Here is a 24,966-nt window from a genome sequence, read left to right on the forward strand (position 1 = left end):
CCCTGCGCCATTGTATACTGTGTAAAGAGCAGCCCGTGCACGACTAAAATTTGTCATGTACTATGGGCTTTGCATTTTCTTCGCATTTGCATTTTGCCGCTCCTGCACAGCAGAAATAAGATTTTCAGAAACAAAGAGAATTTCTCACCGCATACGAGGGATTGTTTGTGAATTATGGGGCCTCACAGATAATAAAGGCAGGGCGTGTGCACCCGAGAAATGAACAAGTTAGCAGGCGATGCTTGCACTGGAGAAGTCGCGCGATTGCGCGCTTATTTGCCAATCTCAGTGTTTCTTGCCGTTATAAGATGCTAACATTTTGTGCGGCGAACACTCGCATGACGTTTAGCTGTACCTGGGCATGCAGAGGAATGAAACAACACGAACGTGTGAAGTTTTGAAATTTGATGTCAATGGGCTCTTCAAGTGTTAAAAGAAACATGCTAGCGTGCAGGCATAAACACCCGCAAAGTATACGCTGCGAGTGCAGCTGATTAGTTTTTATTGATGTGCTTTCATTGCGCACTTAACTTACGCCACACTAAACACGCTTTTGTCTAAGCACGCCCTGTTCAGACCCGTTAATCCCAATATTTGTTCGACACGTGCAGCAGATATTGATGCTTCCAGGAAACAGACAATGGGGCAAAGGGGAATAGGTTAATGCTGGTATAGCGTGAAAACAGCGCGGATTTTCTTGATGAATCTGCCACTTTTCAACCTGGTGTTGCGCTGAAACTTAACTTTCGAACTTGTCCGTTCAAGGTCCCGGCGAGAACTACACGGACTACGTCGCCACGCGCTGGTATCGGGCGCCCGAGCTGCTGGTGGGCGACACGCAGTACGGCCCACCCGTCGACGTCTGGGCGGTTGGCTGCGTGGCCGCCGAGCTGATGCGCGGCGAGGCGCTGTGGCCCGGAAAGTCGGACGTCGACCAGCTGTACCTCATCCGCAGGACGTTGGGTGAGGGTGATGCGACGGCTCTTTAAGGGCGTTTGTTAAAACACGCGGCGATTTGAGAAAGCCGAGTAGGCTTTTAGTTTGTTGTTCAGTAACCGCAGACAGACTGGAAAGTCGAATACAATATGACCGATTATCTCTAAATACAGCTAGAAAACATAGGACGCCCCCTCTCTGTATGCAACACGTGCAAACCTGCACCCCAAAGACATTAACGTACCATGTTTTATTTACAAAACATGATAGTGTGAGGACGACAAAGAATAAAGCAAATGAAGAGAAGCGTTACGTGAGCCCCGGAGGTAAGTAGTAGAATGTCACATTCGATATGGAATAACAACTAATATATGCACACACATGAATGCCATTGTTCTAGTAGTCCTAAAAGCAAACGCTCTGTATAAGCAGAGTGTACAAGGATATGCATATGAAATCAAATTACTTAGCTTGCTCTGTACAAAGAATTACCATAGGGCTCTCAGAGCCCACATGTCTAGCGGGGCATGGCCACGGATAAAGTACTTTTGCCATAGTAAAATCGTGTATGTCCAAGTGCATTATTTTATCGTGCAATCTGAACTAGCCATTGATAAAAAATGTGGGCTGTCCGTTAGAATGTAGTCCACGCAAAGGTCTGCAATGCCGTAATATGGGCTGTTGTAGTTCTTCGTTGGGTGTTCTTCGTTGGGTGCGTTGGGTGTACAGCTGGGTAGATTTTGCACCTTTCTTAAGAGTTAAAGCGCAGTTATAATGCGTAGGAGCAGTTGAATGAGTGATCTACTGCAAAGGCAACAAATAGCCATCACACGTTGAACTTTGGTTACACATGACCCATAACAATCCCCGTATTTCCATGGAATATGAACACGATGGGACCTTTATTCACCATCTACGCACGAGAGCTTGGTATAAAGCATGGAAATGGGCAGATAATGAAGGTGCACTAATGATTTTCGAATCTTGTAATGCAACTAACACATCTAAGTTTGTCCACTAATAACAACTGGTCCCCGCGTTTGGTGTGTTGCGACACCACGTACCCGAGCACACGAGGGTTGGACCCTCCCGCGTGTAGCCGTGCGCGGCTTAGCCGTGTCCGGGGAAAGGGGGATCCTGGAGGTTGAGCCGATGCCGGGTGTTCGGACCTTTAAGGCCCCCCGGCGGAGGCAACACACCTCTTTGGCCTCTGCTTCACGCAGACGGCACCTCCAGACTGACCTACCTGGAGGAAACCGGCAGTCGCCTTTTCCTGTCCTCCTCTCCAATCTTCGTCTATCTCTCCCACTTTTCCATCTTTCCTGTCTCCTCTTCACTTCTCATTACTTCCGTATTTCTTGGCGGCAAGGGTTAACCGTGTGTAATATATCCAATCTTGGGTATATATATTAGGTTATAGCAGCGATGCATGGCTGGCGTCTGCAGGTATTGTTCCAACCTTGTAGCGTCCCCTTGTTGGGCTCGGTGGTAGGTGGCCACCATCGCCGCCGAAATTTCCAATGCTATATGGCAAGCAACTTTCCAACATTACCTGATCGCTCCCTCAAGAGGGGGCGCACCGATGAAACTTTCACGTTTTTTATGCAAACAAAGCAATCTTTTCCCAAGTACCACGTTGTACACAGTCAGAACGATAGCAAAACAGTTAGAATGATCTCACCATTTGTTGTAGCAAAATGCCTCACGGAAGCAATTGGCCCAGGCTATAAAGTAACGAAGATGGGAAGTGGTGATCTTCTTCTCGAACTTCGCGACAAAGCACAATATGACAAGCTCTCGAAACTTGTAGCATTTGGAGAAATTCCAGTATCAGTGGGCCCACACAGATCCATGAACACAGTGCGCGGGGTTGTCTCAGAAGATGACCTTCTCGAACTGAGTGAAAGTGAACTACTAGAAGGATGGCAAGACCAGAACGTAGTAAAAGTGCAAAGAATAACATTAAGGCGCGATGACAAACAAATACCGACCAAACACATAATCATTACTTCGGAACCACCAACCTGCCTGAAACAATAGAAACCGGCTACTGCAAGCTACGTGTTCGACCATACATCCCAAATCCGCGTCGATGCTTCAAGTGTCAGCGTTTTGGGCATGGGTCGCAAACCTGCAGAGGGCGTGATACTTGCGCTAAATGTAGTTCAACAGAACACGCTTCAGACATCTGCACTTCAGCAATGTGCTGTGCCAACTGTAAAGGAGATCACCCATCCTACTCGCGATCGTGCCCCTCGTGGAAGAAGGAGAAACAAATCATAGAACTGAAAGTCAAACTAAACCTATCTTTTCCAGAGGCACGTAAACGTTTCGCTCTCCACAATCAGTCTAGTCCTTCCTACACCGATGTAGCGCGCCGGGGGGCAGCGCTACATCATTCGGCGGCCGCCCAAGTCACACGGAGTGTGACCGCGGTCACGCCATCAGCCCCCCCCGGCTGGAACAGCCAGCGCTGTACCGGCCCCCGAAAAGGAGGACCAGCAGACCCTCAGGCCTGTTGGACCCACGGCCACTGCCCCAGCAGATCGGCCCAAGATTCCCGCAAAAGTGCCCGCCGTGCGGGCAGTATCCACCGCCTCAGATGAGGTGATGGATACGAACACAAATCCGGCGTCCCAGACGCCGAAGGAACGGCGCAGCTCCCTCGAGCGCGCCAGGAAGATAGAGAGATCCCGTTTCACGGGGCCTGGAAAGGTCTCGTGAGATAATCTAATCTATATTTCCTAGACACACAGCACAAAACACAATACATTATGGATACACAGATAATACAATGGAATGTCAGGGGTTTACTCCACAACCTAGACGACATTAAGGAACTTTTACATAGGTACACCCCAAAGGTGCTGTGTGTCCAAGAAACACATCTTAAACCTTCGCAAACAAACTTCCTCAGAATGTATGCCATTTACCGGAAAGACCGCAACGATGCCCTTGCCTCGTCTGGCGGTGTGGCAATAATTGTAGATAAGGGTGTTGCTTGCCGGCAATTACCGCTTAAAACACCCCTAGAGGCAGTTGCAGTCCGTGCGATACTGTTTAATAAACTAGTAACAATTTCCTCACTATACATCCCCCCGAACTGCCATCTTTCAAAAACAGAATTCCAAAGTTTGATTAGTGGACTGCCCGAACCTTATATTGTCCTCGGAGATTTCAGTGCACACAACACCCTTTGGGGAGGTTGTCGTTGTGATGCCAGGGGACGCTTAGTAGAAAGCTTCCTCTTCACTACAGGTGCCTGCTTACTAAATAATAAAGAGCCTATGTTCTATAGCGTGGCAAACAAAACATTTTCATCGATCGATTTGAGCATCACATCTGGTACACTCGTACCGTATCTAGAGTGGAACGTACTTAAAAACCCATATGGGAGCGACCATTTTCCAATTCTCACAAAATCGAGAAAACATGATAAATGCTCCCCATGCGTCCCCCACTGGATAGTCGAGTCAGCCGACTGGAAGCGTTATAAAGAACTCACCCGCATGACCTGGGAAGACATCTCTGCACTTCCAATTGATGACGCCGTGGCATATCTGACAGCATTTATTGTTGATGTGGCGTCACAGTGTATCCCTGAATCAAATGGATCACCCACTAAGCGACGTGTTCCCTGGTGGAATGCGGAGTGCAAAGAAGCTCGTAAAAATCAAAATAAGGCTTGGAGTCACCTTCGCGAATCTCCAACTGCCGAAAATCTTATCAAATTCAAGAAAATAAAGTCACTAGGTAGAAGAACACGCCGCCAGGCCAAACGGGAAAGTTGGCAAAAATACATCAGTAGCATCAATTCATATACAGACGAACGGAAAGCCTGGAATAGGGTCAACAAAATAAAAGGCCGCCAAACTCACCCTCTACCTTTAGTAAACACACAAGGAAACACTATTGAGGACTAAGCTGATTCGCTAGGGGCACATTTCCAGTACATCTCGAGCTCATCCCATTATTCAGATACATTTCTAAGATATCAGCGACAAGCGGAATGACAGCCTCTGAACCGGAAAGGAAATAAAAATGAACCTTACAACCGGCCATTTAACATGGTGGAATTTCAGGCTGCACTGAACTCTTGCAATAAATCAGCTCCTGGAGGCGATCGAATAGTTTATGAGATGATAGAACACCTACACGCCGAAACACACAAAACACTACTATCACTCTTTAATTCCATATTCTCTGCCAGTTACATTCCATCTGCCTGGAAGCAAGCAATCGTTATTCCTATTCTCAAAGAGGGCAAGGATCCAACTTCGGTCTGCAGCTACAGGCCTATAGCCCTGACAAGCTGCATATGCAAACTCTTTGAGAAAATGGTAAACAGACGCCTAATTCATTATCTTGAGGGCAACAAAATACTAGACCCCTTGCAGTGTGGTTTTAGGGAGGGTAGATGTACGACAGATCACCTTGTCCGCATGAAAGCGAATATCCGTGATGCCTTCGTGCACAAGCAGTTTTTATTAGCCGTATTTTTAGATATGGAAAAGGCATACGACACAACCTGGCGTTTTGGAATTCTTCGGGATCTGGCTTGTATGGGTGTCCGAGGCAATCTCTTAAATCTGATTCAAAGCTACCTCTCTAATCGTACGTTCCGTGTGAGGGTTGGTAAGGTGCTATCTCGTCAATTTACGCAGGAAACAGGTGTGCCACAAGGTGGTGTACTGAGCTGCACGCTCTTCATCGTAAAAATGAATTCCCTCTATAGCGTCATACCGCGAACAATGTTTTATTCAGTGTATGTGGATGACGTACAGATAGGATTTAAATCATGCAACATTTCTATCTGTGAGCGACATATACAGCTTGGCCTAAACAAAATATCTAAGTGGGCTGACGAAAATGGATTCAAGTTAAACCCCCAAAAAAGCACATGCCTTCTATTTTCGAAAAAGAGAGGTATATTACCTGACCCTGCTATCTATCTTAATGGACAACGGCTATCTGTCAGCCACGAACATAAATTTTTAGGAATCATCTTAGACTCTAAACTAACATTTCTCCCTCACCTTAAATATCTGAGAGCGAGATGTCTGAAGACAATGAATTTACTAAAGCTCTTGTCCCGCACATCTTGGGGAAGTGACCGGAGATGCCTTTTGAGCCTCTACAAAAGCCTTATACGGTCCCGCCTCGACTATGGAGCAATAGTATATAGCTCCGCTGCGCCTAGTGCTTTGAAGATGCTAGATCCCATTCACCACATGGGTATACGCCTGGCTACAGGCGCTTTTAGAACAAGTCCCATAGAAAGCCTGTATGTGGAGTGTAATGAATGGTCATTACACCTCCAAAGGACATATTTAACTTTTTCCTATGCTATCAAGGTCAAATCAGATGTTCAGCATCCATCTCACTCATCTATTCATGAAGTGTCCACAGCCAGATTGTTTCGTAACCGCCCAGCTATTAGACCTCCGTTGAGCCTTCGTTTGACAACACTGTCAGAAGAAACAGGCGTCTTAGTCCCAGAGAATGTCCTAATGGCACCCATTCGCCTGCTCCCACCATGGGAATGGCTGACCATTGAATGCGACGTCTCTTTTGTAGAAATATCTAAGAGGGCACCAGAAGCACATATACAATACCATTTTCGTGAACTTCAGGAGAAGTACTCCTGTACAGAATATTATACAGACGCTTCCAAGTCCTCTAAAGGAGTTTCCTACGCAGCTCTGGGACCTTCATTTTCAGTATCCGGAGCACTAAATCCACACACAAGTATATTTACAGCTGAAGCCTACGCTATACTTTCGGCAGTTCAAAACATAAGGCTCACAAAACTTGCTAGGGCTATTGTATTTACAGATTCATTAAGTGTAGTCAGAGCCCTACTTAGACCAAAAAAATATAAAAACTCAGTTTTTATGGAGCTGTACACTCTGTTGTGCTCCATATATATGTGCAATCAAGTTATTGTCATATGCTGGGTACCTGGCCACAAAGGTATAAAAGGCAACGAAGCTGCTGACCAGAGCGCTCGGTCAGTAACATTTAGCGATGCAGATTCAAACATCCCCATCCCTGCCACAGACCTAAAGCCTTTTCTACGCAGTAAACTGAGAAATCATTGGCAAGGCGAATGGGATAAACAAGCAATGAATAAGCTTCACATAATAAAACCAAAACTCGGGAACTGGATAAATGGAAAAATAGCACGGTACAAGGAAGTAATTCTTTGCCGATTAAGGATAGGCCACACGTACGGTACCCACTCTCATCTCTTGACTGGGGGCGACCCTCCAACTTGTGTTAAGTGCGGCAATGGTCTTACAGTCCTCCATGTTCTTATTCAGTGCCCTGCAATAGAAACAGAGAGGAAAAAGTATTTCCCAGCTGCATATCGCGAGAATTTACCCCTTCACCCTGCATTTTTTCTTAGCGATGAACCGCTTTTTAATCTGCAAACAGTCTTAGTGTTTTTAGCGGAAACGGACACACTGAAAATCATCTGGCCAGGCAACTTTTAAGCACACGACTAACAGCCCTGCATTCAAGGGCTCTCTTGAAACTCTGGTGTAAATGTTATGTTTTATTGCATCATCCTTTAACGAAAGCCCATTGCCATAGCCCACATCACATCCCAGTCACCGTCATTATTTTAGCACCTATATATTCCACTCCACTTACAGCGGAAGTTTTTAGGCCCTTTTACAGCCACATCACATCTACCATGACGAGTTCATTGTGCACGTCATCCACAATACATCGTCAACACCACCACTTGTCATGGCGCTCTTTGGCCAAACCTGGCCCTTGCGCCATAAAACACCACACATCATCATAACAACTGGCATGCCCAATAAATTCAAGAAATGTTACTTTGGTCTGACGTAACCTTTTCTTCGGACAATGGGAAACAGCGCACACGCAGCGCACACACAACACACACACACACACACACACACACACACACACACACACACACACACACACACACACACACACACACACACACACGCACACGCACACGCACACACACACGCACACGCACACGCACACACGCACACACACACACACACGTACAAACTCACGCATGCAAAAACGCGCCGTAAAATGATAGCAGTAAACTTTCACGCACAAAGAAATCCGACGTTTTGTATGAACTCCGAAATATTTTTAAGGCTCCTGCTGTATCACTCCGAGAAAGAAACAGCGTTCCTGTATGCGCATCTGCTGCAACATTCCGCGCATCTGTGTGAACTATATTCGTAGGAGAGGCTAAACAATCAACTACGCTAAGATCATTCGATAGTTTGCCCCTGCAATCTCTTCGCACTCGTTTCGTTAACAGATGTACCCTATATATGGCAGTGCATTTCACTGTCGTGATCTCGTATTGCGGTGATTGGCGGGAACGGCGATCTACATTCATATTTCGGCGAAGGTGCAAAGGTTTCGGCGTATTTCAATATCCGTTAGCAAAAGCGGAAGCCGCAATTTCACATCGCACGCAGTGCTTATTTTAGATGATGTCAATAGCCGGTCCTGCCGTTTCTCCAAATTTAACGCGCGTCGTTTGAGTAGGCCAGCGAAAGCGGTCATGAATAAAAGTAATGCTGTGCTGGCACACTATCCATCTCTTCTGCTTTCACGTCACACGCTAGTCAACTGAATTTGCACGATGCTTGAAGATATATGTGATGGCGACCAGAGTTCTTACGTACAGCGCGTAAGCGCCCCACCAAAGTGAGATGCTCACGGAACGACCAGATATTTCAGGTGCCCGTAAAGGCGTATCCAAATCGTTGTTAGCAGATTTTTAAATAACATGGATCCAAACGGCAGTGAACTTTCGATGTCTTCTTTTCATTTTCGCAGGCGAACTTATACCAAGGCACCTGCAGATCTTCAAGACCAACGACTTTTTTGCTGGAGTCAGCATTCCCGACCCTGACGTAGTCGTAAGTAAACATTTTCTTAATGGGATCAAAATGCATGAAAAATGGTTTGTGCACAATTTGCAGGGATTGTGGGCTCGTCAAGCTGCCTGCGAGCAGCTTTATTCCCTCCGCGCTCTCATCTAACATGTATGATGGCAAATAAACATTATTATTATCCTGGCGTGAGCTACTCTTTTCGCTTGTTCATGAGATAACTTAAATGAAAAAATAAAGAGATATCCCGGTACTAGTTAATATTTGAGCAAAACACACAAAAATACCACACGGGGGTGGATGTCTTCCGTAAAATGCTGTAGTCGTAATAAAAGACGCAGACATCGGAGGTACAAAACTGCGTACCACGCAGACCAATAAATAAGACACGGCTAATCTTTTAAGCAACCTAACCATAATATGCACTTTCTTAGACTAAGGCTATAAGATGTGTCAGGAAGATACATTCCTCCCACTTTCAGGACAAGTATTCCCGTGTTGGGCTGCTAAGCATGAGTTCGCAGGATGGAATCCCGGCCACGGCGATCGCATTTTGATGAGGGCGAAGTGTGAAAACACCCGTGTACTTATATTTAGGTGCACGTTAAAGACCTCCAGGTGGTGCAAATTTCCAGAGTCCCCCACGAAGGTGGGAATAATAATCAGATATTAGTTTTCGCACCTAAAACCCCATAACTTATTTTTTAGGACGACTTTTCCACGCACGTCGCTGATTTGAAGAGAAAAATTACATTAGAAAAAATGACTTAACGAGCTTGCTTCCCATTGCATGAAAGGTTTTTAAAAGGAAAAAGACAAACACATGATGTGGGAGGAAACTGACAGAGACTGTGGACATTCGTTGAAAATAAAAGGTCGAGGTGCTGGAGGTTTAAAAGGCTGTGAACAAGGAAAGTTTATATGTCAAAGAGCGAGAAAACGAAATATTAGTTTCAGTTTGCACGTTGTATAGCGTAAAAAAACAAACAAACGCCGCGTGTAACTACAGGGGCTAGAACGGCAGGTCGTAGAAGTTTCACCTGCCAAGGAGTGTCAAGAAAACTTTGGAAGATTTCAGAAGAGTGACATTTACTTGACATATAAGGATAATACAGTAAGTGATAAAAACTACAAAGCTCAAAGCGCCCGCTGAAGTTGAATTAAAAAGTAAAAGCTAGCGCAAGAACTTTGCACGCAGCAAGAAAGAGGAAAAAGAAATCTGACCAATTTACTACAAAGGTTGTAGCTATACCAAGCATTATAAGTATTGCCAGCCCATGACGATAAAGCATAGATGCCATGTCCTGCAAGGTTAAGTTTCGTGCGACATTTGGTTATCTCTTGTAAACAGGAATATATTGCTGGTTGTGGCTGTATTAGGCTTTTGAGCACTAAGTTATCTGTAAAGACGGTTGTTAGCGGGCACACTTTAAGCTTGCTATGCACGTCTGCCTTAGTATGCCTGTTGTTTTCGCGAATTTCGAACTCCGTATCACATATCTTTCCCTGAGGAGAGCGCGGAAAATTTGCGTGCTTTGTAATTTCACACGTTCATATCGTTCACGTTTGCTTGACGATAATTTGCTGCAGATCCCACAATCAACCCGCAAACATTTACTGCAAGTAACCCATAATCTGTTCTTCATTCCAACTCGTATAATATGGGTGTGATGTTAACTCGAATAGTGTGAAAACATTCCACACGCTTCATATGGCGTCTGGAACTAAGAAAAAAAAATGAATACTCAGGCACTATCTGCTAAACCCGTAATCATCCCATAAATTGTAAACTCTGAGCACATATCACCTTCAATTTGTCTCCAATTTTCACGAAATGCGAATATTGTGCAACAAAACTTTTTTTATGGCACTGGCAAAGGTTACGCATAATGATTTCGAGCTTTCATACCAATTACTTTTACAAAACTCGTGTTTTACTGACACTTTTGTGATTTCATCCATATAAATCATAACATGCCTCGTGGTTCGTTCAAATGTAAACTATAAATCACAATATGATCTTTCACGACGCCGGGAAGTTTTCTACGCAGTTTTTAAAACACGCTTACAGCACCTCACAACGTCTTTTACAAGTAAGTTTATACAGAGGCCGTCATCTACAGAGTTTAATTTTTCAACATAGATCACCCACATCATTCTTTCCATTTTCGTGCAAGTGGAATCTTCGTGCAGGTTCACTTCTCCTTTGACAACGTGCAAACAAAGTACGCGCGTTGTATAACGTCTCTAAAGAATAAAATAAAATAATATTGTTGCAGGAAGAAAGCAGGCCCACGAGTATAAAATAATGTGTATTTACAACAGAGGTATATGGCGTTCAGGCAACTGCTAGACTTCGTCTTCCTCTAGTCTAATTCAACTTCGTCCTTCTCTTCACCGTAACATCACTCTCCCGGCGGAGTAGCTCCGTCCCGGTGCAAGTTATAGAGCCTCACTTAATGGGGGGACATAAGGCTTGAGCCTGACGACGTGAACAACATCGCTAGTGACGTTGGGAGGCACTGAAGGCTGACCGACTGGGGCGATCTCGTATGTCACGTCGGACAGTTGGCGTAAGACCTGGTACGGACCAGAATAACGCGAAAGTAGTTTTTCCAACAAGCCGACGCGACGTGAAGGCGTCCAGAGAAGGACAAGGGAACCAGGTGAAAAATGGTTGTCTCGATGCCGAAGGTCGTAGCGTCGCTTTTGAGAAGCTTGCGAGACTGTGAGGCGATGACGGGCGACTTCTCGGGCCTGGGCGGCTAAGTCAATAGCATCGCGAGCGTAACCAGTGCTGGGTGATTGTACTGCGGAAGGTAGCAACGTGTCAAAGGGCAAGGTGGGGTCGCGGCCATACAACAGGTAAAAAGGAGAATATAGGAATTATTTTGAAAGCCCTTAACTAAGGTGTACAAAAATTTGCGGGGCACAACCACCTTAACATGTGCGCCATTCTAAATAAATATAGAGATCCCGCGCCATTTGGTTGTTTCAAAATGCCAGGGAAGCATCTGATGCTTTACTGAATGTTGCTCGGAAGGTATAAAACACCAAAGCCCTGAAAATTTCATAGTAACGCCAAGCGCGTTTTAACATTTCGTGCTGTTGGCCTAGTACAAAAAGGAAAGGAAAGGAAAGGTACCCTTATGCTGATGGAGTTAAGTGCACGGCACTTGCAATAAAGATAAAATATCACAACGAAGAAGCGATGCTGCATTGATTTTTAAGCATGTACTGATGAGTCGTTTTGATTCCTTCTTACAGGAATCACTGCAATCTGCAATACCAGCAGCCGTGGACACATTCGGAATAGATTTCTTGAAGGTGAGCAGTGATGGGTAGTGCTGGCAAAGAACAATAATTCAGAGTTCATCTTTGGCTTGGGACTTGCATTGCTAGCACCTAGAGTAATCAGCTAAAATAATAGTGAGCACGTTGGCCCTCAGGACAAACGAACACTGAAAGGAGAAATGTTAGCTTTAATGATGCCTCATCCCGTGGGTATTGATCGATATGGTAGCTTTTTAGCGTAAGCACCAGTAGTGAAACCATCCGTCATGCCATCCTGATTAAAAGCATACACGCCACAGGGCAAGTGTGTTCAGTGGCATGTGGAACGTAAAGCAGGAAACAAAAGTTTGCGGACCACCACCTACAGAGAAAGCCATAAATTTCACCCTCACCAATATATGCACCTGACTTCCAAATAAATTTTTCATTACAGAATCAAAGTGAATCGATTAGTTGCTGCTTGTGCACACCGAATATGACAAAATTAAGCATTCTTTCTGTGAGCACGGTGCACCATCTTTTGTCCCTGACTTGCATAAAACGTACGGCTTTTATTCATCGCTGAGGCACTACTGTGGTTTATTGCCAATATGGGAAAACCACTTGCCTACTCTACAGTTCAGTAGCGGCAAATATACGAACTTAACACGGCAGTGTATAGGGCGCAATATGCGCAGGCTGCCTTTAGCAGTAAGATATTACGATTAGAATTTCTGGAAAACTGAAATGCAACATAAAAGGACTTTGGAGTTCTGCAGGACAAGCTTCAAGTTTATAAAAAATTGATCTCTTGTTATTAATTATATGAACACTGTTTGAGATTTTGAAGCTCGGACTGGGTGATAGAACATAAAGTGCGGGAAGGAGTGAGGCATTTGCCAATAATGCGGGGACGCCAGGGAAGCGCTCCAACATAACCTAATATTCTGTAATGTCCGCCACTCCACATATACGTACACAAGAAGAAAAAGACATGGGAAGCCTTGAAACTTAAAAGCTTCAGGCGCGGGAAAATTAATGTGAAAGATATAAAGTACGATGAGGGTGTAAGATTGGCAGGCGATTTTGCTTGAAGATATTTGAACTTCCTTTTGTTCACTTTTGTTGTCTGGTCATTTCCCCGTTTTATCATCCACCGCGCAAACATCCATGACTTCCGAGATAGTGCAGCGTAGTACCTGTGGTTTCGGAGGCCGTTGTAGAACTTGGAATTCTGGATTTGGCGAGGTGTGGGACCCTGTCTGCGTCGTTGGGTTGCGTATATGAATAGTTGTCCGTTATGCTAAAAAAAGGGAACCGGTCCACGTCCAGGTTGGTCTGTTCACGTCGTAGTTGTTATAGGCGGTCGTTCACTTCCTGGTTGGGCTAGGAGTGACACTGATATTGTATGAGTGGTCAAATGACATGAACCGACCCCCAGCATTTATTTATTACTAAAAGGAAAAGAGGCAGTAAATAACATATGTATGTTCATGTACTTACTGCTCATTGCCGTTGTTCTAGCTCAGTATTGTTTTTTGTACTGCAAAACCTCACCAATTTTATTGCGATAACAATTATATTGTTACGTGTGGAAAGACAGACGAAAGAGGCTGTTTACAGGCTATTTACGGGTTATTTACACTAGAGCCAGAGAGCCAGGCCGACACTCACTCGTGCCAAAGTCACCGACCAACTTCATCGTCGTTCTCGCGGCGGCTTGTCTCCTGAGCATCACTCGATGATATCGTAATATTACTCCCTGGCAGCAAAAGCGCCGTCACGGTGCTGTTAAATATCCAAGGCGCGTGGAGAGTTGTAGGGCTTGAGTCGAGCGACGTGAACACTGTCACTGGTTGTCACAGCGGAGGACGTAGTGGGCGTGGCTAGAACGATTTCATAGGTGACATCGGTCACTTGGCGTAGCACGCGATATGGGCCTGTGTAACAGGAAAGCAGTTTTTCACAAAGGCCAGCTTTACATGGTGGTGAGCAAAGCAACACGAGGGTGCCAGGCACAAAACGGACATTACGGTGACGGAGGTCGTAGCGTTGCTTCTGTTTTTCTTGAGACACTTGTAGACGAGCGCGCGCAAGTTGGCGAGCATGGTCAGCACGGGCGATTGCATCATGGCCATAATCGCTAGTTGAAGCTGTGGTGGATGGAAGCACAGTGTCCAGTGGTAGCGTTGGTTCTCGGCCATACAAGAGGTAAAACGGGGAAAAGCCAGCAAATTCGAGACGGGAAGAATTGTACGCAAAGGTAATGTAAGGTAGAGCCAGGTCCCAGTCACGGTGGTCATCTGGAACGTATTTGGATAACATGTCTGTAAGGGTGCGGTTCAACCACTCAGTGAGGCCGTTCATTTGGGGGTGGTAGGAGGTGGTAAAATTATGCTGTATTAAGCAGGCATGCATAATGTTGTCAATGACTTTGGCCAAAAACATACGGCCATGGTCTGTTAGCAATTGGCGCGGAGCACCAGGCATCAAAATGATATCATGTAGGAGGAAGTCCGCAACATCAGTTGCGCAACTGGTCGGAAGAGCACGGGTTATGGCGTAGCGGGTCGCGTAGTCTGCCGCGACTGCAACCCACTTGTTTCCTGATGTAGATTCCGGAAATGGGCCGAGAAGGTCTAAGCCAACACGATGGAAGGGCTCGGCAGGGATCTCGAGCGGCTGCAGGTAACCAGCCGGGAGCTGGGAAGCCTTCTTGCGTCGTTGGCAAAGTTCACAAGCGGCGACGTAGCATCGTACGGAACGGGCAAGGCGCGGCCAGAAAAAAACGGCGACGTACACGGTCATAGGTTCGAGATGCGCCGAGGTGTCCTGCCGTTCGTGCGTCTTGAAGCTCTTCTAGAACGGTCGAGCGGAGGTGTTTAGGTACTACAAGTATACTCAGAGCCGTCCGGATGAAGGTTACGACGGTACAGAGTACCGTCGCTCAGGGCGAAGAGGCGTTGAAAACGGTCGATGATTGGTATGATGTAGGCGTCATGACCTTGCTCGTCGGGGAAATGAAGCAGCTGTGATACAGAGAATGCGCAAGAAGCACTGGCAATATTGGAGAAGTCAGAGTCGTCAACAGGGTAACGCGACAAGCTGTCATTGTCTTGGTGCAGGCGGCCAGACTTGTACACCACAGAATATCAAAGTTCTTGTAGCCTCAAAGCCCATTGACCAAGCCAGCCCGTAGGATTTTTAGCGATCAGAGCCAGCAGAGAGCACGATGGTCAGTGACTACGGAAAAAGGGTGACCGTAAAGGTAAGGACGGAACTTCGCAACCGCCCAGACAACAGCAAGGAATTCTCGTTCCGTAATGGCATACTTGCGCTCCGATGGTGCTAGGAGGCGGCTCGCACAAGCAATAACGCGATCCTGGCCACGCTGACGCTGGGCTAAGATGGCACCTACGCCATGACCACTGGCATGTGTACGCACTTTTGTGGGGACATCAGGGTCGAAGTGGAAGAGAATGGGTGATGAGGTCAGAAGAGTGAGGAAACGAGAGAATGTGGCGGCTTCTGCAGTACCCCACAAGAATTGTACGCCTTTCTTCAACATATTAGAGAGGTCTAGCAATTGCCGCAAAATCTGGAACAAAACGACGAAAGTACGAGCATAGTCCTACAAAACTTCGAACGTCTGCTGTGGCGGTTATTATAGATGTGGCGGCTATTAGCTTGTTTAAGCCGACGGCATTCTTTTATGATGGCGTCGATACTCGAGGGGTTGCCGAAAACAAACAAATTGAAAGCGTCGTCGGCGATGCCTTTTAGCACTTGTGCCACTTTATCTGCTTCGGACATATTATCTACAGCTTTGCGGCATAGAGCCAAGATGTCAAGGATGTATGAAATGTACGGCTCTGTAGCTGACTGAACACGAGACGTAAGCGCCTTTCTCGCGGCAACCTTGCGCCTAATGGGGTCGCCGAACAGTTGCCGTAGCTTTCCCTTGAAACTGTCCCAACTGATTATCTCGTCGTCATGCGTTTGGTGCCACATGCGTAGGGTGCCGCGGAGATAAAAGATGACATTGACGAGCATAATCGTTGGGTCCCACCTGTTATTAGCACTGGCGTGTTCATAGAGCTTGATCCATTCGTCAACGTCCTGGCCCTCGAGGCCAGGATTGGAGCAGTCGGACAAGCCGAAGCCGTTGCTGAGGCGGGCTCGTCACCAGGAGGCATGGTGACAAGCTCGATGTGCCGACCACTTCGGAGTTCCGTGGCGAGGACGGGGATCGCTAACCTCCACCAGAATGTTACGTGTGGAAAGACACAGACGAAAGAGGATATTTACAGGCTATTTACACTGGAGCCAGACAGCCGGGCCGACACTCGCTCGCGCCAAGGGCACCCACCCACTTCATCGTCGTTCTCGGGATGGCTCGTTTCCTGAACATCGCTCGATGGTATCGTAATAATATGGACAATCCAGGTACATTTTTGCCGTCGGCGTCGCCGTGATGTTCTGTATAAACTGCAACCGCGATAACGCCGTCGCCGCGCGCTGTATGTTGGATGTGTGAGTGATAGCACACGAGGGGAGCGGACCATCGCTGCTCAATCTAGCGCGCGTGACGGACGAAGGCGGAGAGCAATCGCGCCATCTTCTGTCGTGGGAAATGCCTTGGACGGATGGGAAGGAGAGGGAGGGAGGGGGGTTTGTGTTTGGCTACAGCAGCAACTGCGTGTTTCGCGAACATGCGCAAGGGGAAGTGACGATCGAGGCTCAATCGCGTGTGCGAAAGGGAAGTGGGGAGGGGCAGGCTTCTACTCTGCCACCAATTGCGTAATTTGCGCACCGTATCCTGAAAGCCATGTTTAGACGGCTCATACCCTTTGTGCGTGCTGTTTTTCACCGCTATTTGCGTTGGAGCGATAGACAGCAAGAAGGTAACTTCGCTCGCTGCGGTGGCCACGCTTGCTCACGTCAGCGTTTTGGCAGCAAGTCCCCTCGGTCATAGAGTGTGATGTGTTCATGTTTGCCTGTGGGCGCTGACGCCATGCTTGTTAATTCAGTTAGTAAGCGAATCTTTCCAAGTTAATACGGCCGATAGAACCGCTATCTTTACTTCGTATAACTGTCTACTAATTTGCTATCGCAATCGATGCTTCGCCTTTCGGGAGAGAGCGTAAACTTTATTTTCAAATCAATAAGATTAGAGTCCGGCGTCTTTTTAGTGGGTCTTGGCACCCGCCGCGGACGCGGTTCCGAGACCTTGTCTTGACGCGGCTTCCTCAGCTCGTTGGACGGCCCAGAGTTGTGCTGTCAGGTTTGAGCTGAGCAGTGCGGTCTTCCAGCGCGAGCGGAGGCTGACGGTGGAAGAGACGGAGGGGTCGGCACTGCCCGACTTGTTTGTTAAGTGCTGACACTCCCATACATTGTGATTAAGTGTGGCAACCTGGCCACACGGTGTGCATCGGTTTGTAGTGTACATGTCTGGAAACATGGCATGCACGAGTCTGGGGTTTCTGTAAGAATCCCTTTGTAATTGTCTGAAATGTACTGCTTGCGTCCTGTCTAACCTAGCTTGAGGGAAAGGGTATACGCGTGTTTGTAGCTCGTAGTGTGTCATGATGTCGTGGAACCTGGTCATACGATCCTCCCACGCCCAGACAATCGCGCGCGTCGGAGGAAGAGCCCCGCGGGGGCTCTTCCTCCGATGATGTTCGGTGAGTGAAGCCTCGAGCAACGCGGTGAGCCGCTTCGTTGGGGGTGCTCAATCTAGTGTGCGCCGGAATCCATAGCAAATGCCTTCGGTTATCGAAGTCGGCCTCGTCCTGGTGTATGGGATGTCACTGGAGTATGTGATACGCCCCTTGCGAGATGCGCCCATTTGCAAAATTGCGAATTGTCGTTTGCGAATCGCAGATCACGTATGTCGCTTTGGTTTGTGTGAGGGCTAGTGCTATAGCCGTTTCCTCTGCCGCTTTGGCATGTGCCGTGTTCACGGTGACGCCCGTGACATGGTTTGCCTCGGTGGCTAGTAACTGCCGCCACGAAACTCTTCCTGTCTCGATAACGAGCTGCGTCGGTGAAGAGCGCCTCCTTGTTGTTGGAGTAACTTTTGTTCATGTGTTTGTGCCCTGGCTTTACGTCTCCCTGTGTGGTGTTGGGGGTGCATGTTGTGAGGCAATGGGGGCACGTATAGTTGCTCGCGTATGGTTCTTGGAATTTCTACTTTTATGCCGTGTTGCGTGTGGTATGTGATGCCGAACTTTTCGAGCAAGTGTCTGCCCGGGCGGGCCTTGGATAGGCGCTCGAGTTGGGACACTTGTTGCGCCTCCACGAGTTCCTCGTACGTATTGTATAAGCCTAGTTCTAAGAGCTTGGTGGTGCTGACTCCGGGCACAAGTCCCAAAGTACATTTGTACGCCTTGCGTATGAGGGCGTTGAGCTTGTTTTTTTCCGCTATCGTCCAGTTGTGAAACGCTGCCGTGTACTTTATTTGAGAAATGGCGAAGGCTTGTATGAGTCGCATGACGCTGCCTTCGCACATGCCCGCGTGTTTGTTGGTGACGCGTCAAATGAGCTGCATCGTGCTGGTGGCCAAAAGAAACTGCGACTTCTTTTTCTGAGCATGGAACGTGGAGATAAGAGTTTACCGTCAAAGCGATACAACTTGTATCCTGTTCTTGTTCACCGAACAGCTTGGTGTATTCCCTTGTTTAACTGCATAATGAGAGAACTGTGTTTTGGGAAACGCTGTCAACTTTCAGGGAATGTACCAAGTGGTTTAATTTAGCGCCAGTGGCGTGGTACGCAGCAATTCCCAACAGCTCGCGCTACAGTCTGTCGGCTTTACAGAAATGCCTGGACAAGGACCCTGCCAAGCGGTGGACGTGCGAGCAATTGCTGAAACACCCGTACCTTAGCGATTGCAAGGTGCCCGAGGTGGATGTCGAGGACAATGTTCGAATACGAAGAGAAAAGTCTAAGGTATGTGGCTCTGTGATGCACAGCAGGCAGGACGCAGTTATGTATCTTATATCCTTCATTATGTTGTGATTTATATTTAAACCCACCACAATTTTTTATGTCACGTAACACTCTGCGGTACATTAGTGTAGCCAGGAAAAGAAAGGCGACGTCTTGAAGTATCGCTCTACAGTTATCACGTCAACATTTAAGGAAAGAAACGCGTTTCCATGATCCGCTTCTGCCCAATGTTTGAACTTTGCTATTACAAGTCGTTTTTCTAATCGGGTGAGTGTTGTCAACGAAACAATTAACACAGTTTGGGTCATAGTGTGAGAATATTTTATAGTAAGCCCACAATCAGCTTTCTTTCCCTTACCGATTTCCATAAATAGGCCTGGAGCAATGATTTAAATTATATATTCTCTTTACGTTTCTGGTAACGAATACAAAAGACGAGCGTGCAATATTACGTATACAAAGAAAATATTGCAGAACGACCAAATCGCCTTACAACTTACTTTACACTCTCTGTTGTTGACTCAGAAACATGGAATTAGATAGGCGTTACTCCACAACTGCGGCCTTAAAGTCGGTGGGTTTCCTTCACTTATCCATAGTAAATTTAACTAAGCTTGCGTAAGTTTGTGTGTTACGCCTGCTCGTCTACGTAGTGTAGCCAGAGCGATTATGTGGTACTATGTTTCAGAAACCACTTGGCACCGTAGGTAACTGCTGGATCTTTTTAGGTTAGTCAACTTAGCTAGATGGGCAAGTATGTTCAGCATTGAAGGCGTGTAAATGTGACTACGAGACAAGGACAAAAGGAAGGACAAGACACACGTAGCGCTGTGTGTGCCTTGTCGTTCCATTCAACCTTGTCTCTCAGGCGCATTTACACCCCTCTATTAGATCCTCAGTTTTCGCATCTCATTTATCTCTGTCTATTACGTAGTCAAATACGCGCTCTCTTTCGGTTTACAACTGAATATCCTGATAAAAGAGGAAAAGCATTTCCTAATTTTCCATGGGAACGTCCGCAAATGCACTGAGACGTGTGCAAATTGATATTTATGTGTGCTTTTCTTGTTTATTCTTCTCGACCTGAACCCTTCCACCAATCATCTGTTATTGGACGCTGCGAATGGACTTTGGGCTGCAACCGGTCACCTCGCTCTTACTTCCTGACTTCGACCACGACGATACCTGCATTCACCCAACTGCTGCCGTGGGTAATTTCACTTGGATTCCGTTGTTTTTGCTTGTAAACACCGTCTGATGTTCTGGTTTGAACTCCGCCATGAACAACAACCCCGTTAACGCTGTTGTTTTTTCACACCGGTTTTTGACAATACCGCTGGGCGCTGAACAATTCGGATGACGCTGCCTAATGTGTACCGGTCTCCAGAACGGTGCTCAGCACCACTCTCTGTTTCCTCACCTTCCGGGTCACTCCGGAAGTGGCTACCCGACGCCGGACGTCCGGGCCTCGCACTTGCACTCTCGACATTCCCAGCCGCTGCAGAGCCAGCCGCACTCGCAGCAGTCGTCGTCGCGCAAGTTTGACCACCTACCGAACATCTGACGCCTAGGTCCCGGGACACTCTACCACTCGGTCCCCAAGTCCTTCACTGGATGGTCCTGGAAGTAGTCCCGTGCGTGAGGCTGGCATGAATCTCTCCTTGATGTGCTGTATCGTTGCTACCGGCTCGAGCAGTATGTTGTCGTGTGTATGGGTTATTAGTGCGTGCTGAGAGAATGGAAAAACTTGGTGTGCCGTGGCTTACCAAGCGGACAGCTTCTTACAGCGAAGGTGAACTGGTGTGGCAAGGCGGCTTTGTTGGTGCTGTTCTTTCAGTGTCATGGTAAGATGTCAAACGTGAATTATTATTAGTTTCGCAGCCCAGATTGATTGAAGTGCACTTATTTTCCCAATAATTTGGACGCAGTGGCCCCATTCTGTCAGTGAAGATGTCTGTTTGCCGCTGTGCTTGCTAGGTGTGTAGGAAGGAATGAGTAAGGGTCCGAATTCATCAAGCAACGGTGTATGTACGAGGCAGTACATACATCGAGCAATCTATTTGCAAAGAATGCTTCATGCCAGCGGAAAAGCGGCGCAGCTATGTGATAATGGAATTGTAATAACACCACTGCAATATGGGTTATATTGTGCCGGCTCTTTGAGCACATCATTGCGATAGCCTCCCCTGCCCCCAAATAAGGAACATTTAGTCCTCGCACTGCATATAAATTAATTACTCAATTGAACAAAGGGTCGTGGAATGCACCGTGGATAGTTTCCTAACACAACCGCTTTCACCGGCCACCAGCTGCAGTGGAAGATCACGCGTGAAAGCAATAGAACGGATCCCCTTATATTTAAGTTGCAATGTGTTTCCTGTTCACTTTGCTATGTGTTCCCTTCATTACTAGGTAAGTGTTAATATGGATGAATGTTAACGGATGGGAAATTTCTGCAGTAGTGTGTATCTGCGTCTACTAACGCTTTATATGGTTCGATCTGGATGCATTCCTATAATGGTTATTCTCGAGGACCTTTTTCTGTGAGTTATCCTGTCCTTTATGTGAGTTGCTATTTTCATGATATTATCGCACAACAATCACTGAGAAACGATCACTGCGCTTCACCTGAGTGTATGTTTTCAATACTTTAGTGAAGCGGCCTGGCATGATCTACTAACGGGACTGAACTGCCTTCTTTGTATATCCCTGTCACTCTGACGCACGGGCCTGTCACTCTGAGTTTTTCAAGGACCTTTGAGCCTAAGATTCTTTCCTTCCAAGGTGGACAAGCGTTGTCACACACGGGCACGTCAAAGGTGACCTAGTTGAACGGAGCTTTGACTCTTGTTCCCAGGGGGTATATACATAAAAAGCTTTTTTATACCTAAAAATATTGAGCTTTTCTCGGTTAAAAAGGAACAAGTTTCACGGTGAGCGAGAGCCACAAGGGGAGGATATGGCGGAAGCAATAACGAACGGCCGACGCCAGCTACCTACGCACTGGCGCGCAGTGTGGCCAGCGCATCACGACCAAAGCATCCATATTTGTCTAAGCTGCGATATGATTATACAGATATCTCGTTTTTCAGCTCCAAAAGTAACCTTCAGAAAATAAAATTCGGTATGGGCACATTTCAACGCATATTGGGACACAAAGTTTTTATTCGCTTACGGGATGAATTACGCGCCAACTGCACGTGGAGGTTTCTGGAGAATTATTCGTCACAGACCGTGTGTCACTGATACGACTCCCGTGAACTAACGCTCCCTTGAAAGCTTTACGCCCCTTTACTTCGAAGGAGCTTTGGTATGCCCGTGTCACACGGTAGTAATAGACTTGTGCGCGGAAGAAGCAATAGCAAGGACACGAAGATGGAGGGGATGTGTACATTTAGAGTTTGCTGGTGGATGTGGCTGCGTGTTAGCAGGCGCGAGATTAGCTTTGTAGCGACTGAACGACGTTTTTCACATTTGAGGTCGGCTAGGAAAGCTACTTTCATAAAACGGTGATTTACCATATTCACGAGCGTTTTCAATGGGAGGCTTATTTCCCGAAAGATTTTAAGCATTTCACACTGAATGTAGCAGATGGCCCAGACGTTTCGTTTAACCAGAGTCCTTCCATTTTTTGGAACATGGAAGGACTCTGGTTTAACTAAACAAGGACGAAAACAACGTTGGTTCTTAAGTGGTATGTAGGTATAGTATATATACCCTACGTGTATATATAAGAGCTAAGGTGTAGAGAGAAGTTAAACAGGGCTTCGATCTTCAAGGTTGTATGCTCTGTTCGTTTAGATATTCATCCCGTGAAATGCCCAATGTAATATCCTAATGCCAACGCAGGCTTGACGCTCTCCTACCACTTACTGATGGCGAAGCGAATTTTTTTGAGATATAAATGAAATAAAATACGTCCTATTACTCCATGGAAAGAGATTGACTGGGAGTGGAGAAATAATAAAACTTTCAAGTAACATCATAATCTCCGTTGTCCCGTTTTCACTTCTGCTGACGGTTGATATTGAAAATATTCTCCGCAGAGCATTTTACTGCAGAACTCTACTTAGTGTGGATGCACTAGAAGCGTCATGTCGTTTTCTGTGGTGATTGTGGTGAGTTTTGTGGGCATTTTATTTGTAGCCACTAGCTCGAAAAGGCCCGATAACAACGTCACTAACCGACAATGCTCATGAATTCTATTTTACCTTTAAAGTGCGGGATGCTTTTTCCAATGTCGCCGGAAACTGAGACGAGTGCACTTCTAGAAGACTGTGTTTGCTATTACTGCGTAATCAAATAATGCACTGTCCCTCTTTGTGCTGAAAAAACGAGTGCTTCAGTGAGTTTGTTTCAATAAACTTTGCTTCCAAGAGGTGAAGAAGCAGAGCATGCTGATTTGTGAACTTTATTACTTGATTTCAACGGAAACAAGTGCGCCTACGCGCACTGCTCCTCACTCAGATGCGCTAGAGATTTATTTATAATTTCCTTATTAGTCCCTTAAAAACATTGACTAACAAATTTCATCACATTGAAAATAATGCGTTAGCCCTCTTGTCGGCGGAGACTGCTCCTGGATGGCGTCATCACTGCAATGTACCGTGAGGTATGGTTCTCCGTTACTTTGTCTCGCCTTAATGCTGCTTGTTGCGCATAAAAAAAAAAAAAACACCATGTTTATTTTCTGTACTGTGCAGCAGCTCAAGAATTGCATAATTTTTTTTCTACTCAGCCCTGCTGAAGTATTTTTTATAAGAAAACGATATGGATTGTACGGGGTAGCTATTATGCAGTTACACGTAGGAAGTGGTGATCTTCAGGAACACAAAGTGGGCTTCCGGTAACCAAAGGTGCGCGTTTGGAATTCGCCTAAACCGTGAAGGTTTTCTTGAAGTACGGCACTTTATATGGGGCCCAGTGAGCATTTAAAAGCTCATTTAGGAAACCAGCCGTAAGGTAAGGAACAGTTGAAATATATTGCCTTTGTATTCGACTTTGGAAGCACTGAAAACGCTGGCCCTGCAACAGGGGCGCTATAACGTAAAACTAGTCCGAACTTTTCTATTCCATTTCTACAATCGGCCCTCCGCGATTGGTTAAAAACGTTTTTGGACCAACGACACTTCACGTGTGTAACACGCGGTGCCACGAAAACCGCGATAGCCCCCCCCCCCCCCCCCATGTGATATGACGTGTACACGCTGATTATGCATGATTTGAACGAACAAAAGAAAAATAGTTATTTCTGATTCGACGCATTTTCGCCATTAGCCCTCGGCTATTGGTAAAAAGCTTTCGGGCTGCACCCAATTCACATGCCTGTCACGCTACGTCACAAAACCGCAAAAACTCACTCCGTCAAAGTGACGTGTACGCGTTAAGTGCAGCGACTCGGCCCCATTGAATCCCTCTCCACTTGAGCGGGCCTTTCGCCTCTTGTCAGCCAATCAGACGAGACAAGTCGTTCAGTGTAGGCAATGTTATTCGTTTTTCAAGCAAACAAAAGTGACTTCCTATGAACGAGGAGAGCGTTTCATTGGTCTGTTCAGACAACCCTGGAGGTGACCGCCCGATGCTTGCGTCAGCGGTTACACAAATTTGACGTCAGGAGGTCGGAATCAAAGCATATTGGAATAGTTTTACGTTATGGGGCCCCAGGAGCCAGACTGCGGGTCATGGACACGCCTTCTTGTCGTCAATCAGGCCTAAATATCAGCGGAATTCGAGCTACTGCTATACCATAGAACTATGCAATGCCGCGAATCGCTGGTGAAATAGTAAACTTTCCGGCTTTGGCAAAGTGGCCGCAACCACCTGTTGTGCAGGGGTAGATGGTGTTTGTCAGCATGCCGTCCACTCCCTCCTGCCCAAGTACAAGCGTCGAATTCAAACGCGA

General features: G+C 46.6%; 1 protein-coding gene across 2 annotated transcripts in view; it reads left to right on the forward strand.

The window, feature by feature from the left end:
* Positions 1–23,459, forward strand: part of LOC126534399 (cyclin-dependent kinase-like 4) — a 114,152-nt gene extending 90,693 nt beyond the window's left edge. For both annotated transcript variants that reach the window (XM_055072876.2, XM_050181685.3), the window contains exons 6-10: positions 766–963; positions 8,785–8,867; positions 12,108–12,167; positions 18,933–19,064; positions 20,452–23,459. In XM_055072876.2, coding sequence (XP_054928851.2) covers positions 766–963; positions 8,785–8,867; positions 12,108–12,167; positions 18,933–19,064; positions 20,452–20,628 — 650 coding nt within the window. In that variant the 3' untranslated portion in view covers positions 20,629–23,459. The remainder of the gene's footprint in view (positions 1–765; positions 964–8,784; positions 8,868–12,107; positions 12,168–18,932; positions 19,065–20,451) is intronic.
* The last annotated feature ends 1,507 nt before the right edge of the window (positions 23,460–24,966 follow it).

Source organism: Dermacentor andersoni, chromosome 7 (genome assembly GCF_023375885.2).
Source record: "Dermacentor andersoni chromosome 7, qqDerAnde1_hic_scaffold, whole genome shotgun sequence".
Taxonomy (NCBI): Eukaryota; Metazoa; Arthropoda; class Arachnida; order Ixodida; family Ixodidae; genus Dermacentor; species Dermacentor andersoni.